This window comes from Lolium rigidum, chromosome 5 (assembly GCF_022539505.1).
Source record: "Lolium rigidum isolate FL_2022 chromosome 5, APGP_CSIRO_Lrig_0.1, whole genome shotgun sequence".
NCBI lineage: Eukaryota > Viridiplantae > Streptophyta > Magnoliopsida > Poales > Poaceae > Lolium > Lolium rigidum.
This window is the reverse complement of record NC_061512.1, coordinates 12,903,716-12,908,885: the sequence shown is the minus strand read 5'-3', so window position 1 is coordinate 12,908,885 and position 5,170 is coordinate 12,903,716. Positions and strand designations below refer to the sequence as shown.

At 49.2% G+C, this 5,170-nt stretch overlaps 1 protein-coding gene across 1 annotated transcript; it reads right to left on the bottom strand.

Annotated features, from left to right (window-relative positions):
- On the bottom strand, nucleotides 1-363 carry LOC124651100 (pollen allergen Lol p 2-A-like). The gene has a single exon (XM_047190241.1). It carries the CDS (start codon nucleotides 361-363, stop codon nucleotides 1-3), a length of 363 nt encoding a protein of 120 aa, XP_047046197.1.
- Nucleotides 364-5,170: the final 4,807 nt, after the last annotated feature.

Below are 5,170 nucleotides of genomic sequence, written 5' to 3'. Positions count from 1 at the left end.
TTACTCCTCGGGCTTGTAGGTGGTGCCGACCTTGAATTCCGCCGGAACCACATCATCAAACACATTCCTCATCCCCTTCTCAGACACGAAGCGGAAGTTGAATGGGCCCTTGAGCGGCTTGTCGCTCTTGATCTCCCACACGCCGTCGCCGTTCTTCTTCAGGGCCAGCCACTCGTTGGAGCCGTGCTCCTTGAGCTCCACCTCCGCCATGGAGTCGCCCTCCTTGTTGTACTTGATTGACAGCGCCAGGTTCTTCTCGTCGGAGCCCTTCTCCACCGTGAACGTCACGGGGGCCTCGCACATCGCGCCCACGAACAGCACCGCTAGCACCGCCGCGGCGAGCAGCCTGCTTGAGGAAGCCATTCTGAATTTGCTGGTTGGTTCTTGTGCTACTACTGCTGCGGATTGTCAATTGCTGATGAATTGATGGATGGACACTTCGTACGTGGGGTATTTATGGCCGGATGGGCGGCGCTCCGGCGACGTGGAGACGGGCTCCGGCTTGTAGGAAGGCAGCAGAGATCGGGCCACAGAGACAGATTGAGAGGGAGCCACACGTACGACGGCATGCACGGACACGCTCGGTCTCATTGCCACCGACATCTCCGAGCCATCACCCGTTGGTCGCGGCCCTCAGTTGCATGTCCACAAAATACTTCTATCCAAAAGTTATTCTGCTCCCTTTAATGCATAACAAATATCGGACCTTTGATTTAAATTAATTTAAATTTAAACTAAAGCTCTGACGTTTATTTTGGATCGGAGGTAATATATGTTTTTTAATCAAGTTATTTAAAGTCTATCCGCTCAACTACTAAGAGCATGTCTAGCAGGTCCCTCAAAACACGCGCACCCAGTATTATTCCGGCGGGATGGGGGGTGAGGGCGAAATGGGCCGTCTAGCAGGCCCCGTATTCGGGCCGGCCCGTATCGGCAGAATACGGGGCCCGTCAAACCCACCCTGCCGCACCCTACAAATACAGGGTGAAGGTGTGAGTGGGGGTCCAACTCCTCACTCGCAACCCTAGCCCCGCCGTGCGTCGCCGCCTCCCCGCACCCACTCCGGCAAGCAATTCCCACGCCCACGCCGCCGCATTTGCACCGCCGCCGGCCATGAGCGCACATCGTAGGAGTAGCGCCTCGCCCACCGCCGGATCGAAGCGATCCCGCGAGCCGGCCACGGTGGAGGAGGCGTGGCGCCGCCACTGCAAGTTCTCCGCCGCCGGGGGTCGGCGTGCGGCATGCAAGTACGCCGGCTCCGACTGGATGCCGCCGACGCTCCGGGACTTCGCGGAGGGCGGCCGCTACCACAAGGTCGACTCGCCATTGAAGCCGATGAGCGGCGGCGATTTTGAGAAGTGGCGGCACGCGTGGGAGCAGGAGCGCGCGTGGAAGGCCGCATGGGAGGGGAGCTCCAGCGGCGGAGCGCCGCGAGCCGGCAAAGAGGCGGAGGAGGGGGAGGACCCCCGCTTCTTGGAGGCGGTGGCCGCGTCCAAGAAGGAGGTCGCCGACAAGGCTCGGGTGGAGGCGGAGGAGGCGGCGCAGGCCATCGCCGCCGTCGAGGAGATGAAGGCTCGGGAGGCCGCCGCCACTGCCAAAATCGTCATCCTCGACTACTAGGTGGCATTGTAGAAGTCGCGATCCAGTAGGATCGTGCATTTTTTTGTATATCCCTATCTATGATCAATGTGAAGAACTATCTATGAATTCTCCTGGCTTTTGCAATTTTTAAAAATACGGGGTGAAATAAGGGGTCTGTTAGACGGAATGGTTCGTGCGTGATAATTTTTTGATACAGGATCCAGTACTCGCTCGATACGGGCGAGCAAATAAGGGGTCTGTTAGTCATGCTTTAATTAATATTAGTACATGCAGTCATGACTCGTTAGGATTTGATAACTCTTTAGCTACTAACCCAATTGATGTTCTGTTTTAACTGTTGGCTTAGCCACGAATACACGATAGCTTTAAAACTAGTCTCCATCTTGACATGTTTTGATAATATTTTTATGTGGCTAATTTTCGTATTATTATCTGTGAGTTATCATATTATACACTACTTCCTCCATCTCGGATTATAGGTCATGCACTACATCTTCAATTTGACTAATATAACATAAATTTTGAACCATAAAAATTATAACATTTGAAAAGTATAACATCCGAAGTTTTGAATAATACCCCCTCCGTTCCTAAATATAAGCCATATAGTGTTTTGAGAAAAATTTCATAATATAAAGTTTACTACGTTGCCCCCCTTGTATGGAAAATATTTTTAGTGATTCGATTATGTTTCCTTAGCTTATAAAAAGTTCTCTGTAGCTCACGTTAATTGCCTAGGGTTAATCCTAACCAAACATGGTGTAAATTTTTTTTAAAGTGTGTTTCTTAATTTCCGTGCCAAAAACTATATGGCTTATATTTAGGATCGAGGGAGTATATGTTTGTAATATATATCATGTATTACATTGATTAAATAGATGATCTAGAAATACGTAGAAACATACAAACCAGAACGGAGGGAGTACTTATTTATCAAATTATAATAACTTAGTCATCAGGTTATCCTCTAAGAGCTCTAAGCTCCCAGGGTTCCCAGAGCCTGTGAGCGCTCCTAACGTCCCTATCGTCGGGCCTACACGCGGTTATGTCGGAGGTTTGCTAATATTTTGATATGCGACGTCTACGTGTCTGGATAGCACACATTTGTTTTTATTTTTATTATGAGGTAAACAACCCGCAAAAAAAAGGCGGTTCCGCCACGAGCAACAGCAAGAAAGGTTCATGTTTTCCTCTTTTGGGTTCTCTACTTCACTCCCTCGCATCTCCTCTGCCTCCAGCATCGAGGAAAGTGGAAACGACCAAAGGCCGCCGGCCACGCTGCCTGTACCTACCGGAAGCTGTTCTGTTCTGCTGCAGCTGCCGCATCGACAAGGGACGCTACCGCTCCAGCGCCGTTTGCCGCGGTTGGTCTGGTGGTGCTTTCCCTCGCTCTACCGCCTCTGGCGGCGTTGCCGCTTGTTACGGAGTACTCGTGTCCGTCGGCGCTGCCACCTCCTCCAAATCGTGGTCAGTTTGGTCCTGCTTGGTCTCGCACTACCCCAGTACGTACTGGCTCCGACATCTTATAAGCACATCCACAGGTGATCGAGGCTGCCTCCAATGATCGTGATTATTGTTGATTTCGTTAACCATCGTCGTCAAATAGGTAGTTACAGGAGTGCTTGTGGAGTTGTGTTACAGGAGTGCGTGTGGAGTTTTTTTTAGAACGAGTGCGTGTGGAGTTTTTTTTTAGAATGAGTGCGTGTGGAGTTGTGGTGCTTAGTTGGATTTCTGGTTTTGCTTTCATGTTGCAGGTTCAGATATGCTGCACACCAAGTGTCTGTACAAATGCCTGCTGAGAAAGATTGCACATAGTAAGTAAAAAGCTGGTAGTTACAGTGGTGATTGTGGTCGCAAAAGCATGCAACATCTGAATGAGGCATTTGACATTTGAGAGAGTAGCTCGGGAATATGAGGCGCTTGTGGGTTTCCTAAATGCTGTAAATCTAAGTGAAGCCCTTTACAAAAGGTGGAGGTGTCTCAATAGCACTGAAACTTTCTCTGTCAGAAACCTATACCGTGTCTCTGATTAAGGAAAAATTCAAGACAGTGCGGCCAAAGAAATTTGGAACAATTGGGCTCCAAAGAAAGAGAAGATGTTTACGTGTCTTCTTAGTAAAGAAAGATTGAAGGTCAGGGCTGTTTTTCCTTCGGCCACAAATTGATGATGGCCTTTGTCCTTTTAGTTGTACTGATAGTGAGACCATGGATCACTCCGCGCTGCGCTGCCATCGAACAGAAGCACTTGTTCGGAAGCTGGGCCGCTGTATCCATAATCTAGAGAATGTGGCACATATCTTCGATGCAGCGAAAAATGGCTAACTGCCAGGAGGAAAACAGCTTGGAGTTTAATGATCACTGATGTTCTTTGGATAGTTTGGCTTGCTAGGAAAAGATTTTATGTTTTGACAGCGTTCAAATCCCAGTAGATGTTGACGATCAGTGTTGCTTTGAAAATTTCCTAGGTCCGCGGTTGGCTGTGTGTGTGTTATTTGCTCTTTTTTTTTGTTTCCCTTCTCCCGTAATATTACAAGTTTTTTCATGGTTGGGGATTTTAGGAACCGTCCAACGTAGGCAATCCAACGGTGGAAAAAATAGTAGTACTGGAAAGTACTGTAAAATAAGTAGTGGAAAGTACTGAAAAGTACTGGAAATATTAATTTATTTTATTTACTAAAAGGGTAGTCAGGTAATTTCGAGTTCAGATGTAACTTCAACTTTCTATCAGGCCCTCCTGTCATGGCATGGAGGCGGCGAGCCGCCCTGTCCGCTCCACGGCGACTCGACGTCCGCGTCTTCTCCCCTCCGACCGCCATCCCCTCCTCGCCGGCCTCCCACCTCCGCCGCCCGCGCGTGCTCCCCACCTCCGACGCCGCCGTGGCCGCCACCCCCAAGCAAAGGTTTCTGACGGCCCACCCGTACCCCGCCCGCAGCCGCGGCGCCATAGACGTCGTCGCGATAATATGAGGAGCTAGACTTGGATCGATGCACCGACTGAATTTGCAGAGTGAATTAATTGCCTTCTTCTTGCTTGGCAGATTATCCCGTTCCTGCGGCTGCGGAGAACCGCATTTGAGCAGCCGCCGCCGGACATGGCTTCGTTCCTCTACAAGAACAGGATCTTCTACGTCGGGATGTGCCTCCTGTCGTCCGTCACGGAGCTAATGCTCGCCGAGTTCCTCTACCTTCAGTATGAGGACGCGGAGAAGGCCATGTACATGTACATAAACTTCTGCTCCACCGCCTGTGGCTGTGTATGATTGTTGCTACACAAACAGTATGGATGCGTGAGAGTATCTCCAAACCCGGCCCTGAAATGAGCCTCAATTTAGGGTAGCTTGTGGAGTATGTAGCCATGTAGGTCTTCAATACCCAATTAGCATAATACAATCTGTTCAACATCTCTTACTAGTCATTGGATGATTCAGATGGCAAAGCTCTTATACATATTGTGTTAAAAACTATCAGATATAGGGATCAGAATTCGAAATTATAATGAGCTAGAAAATGAAAAATTGCTTGTACCTTTCACCTACTGTTTGTCAAGTTCTTCTATGTTTTATTGTAG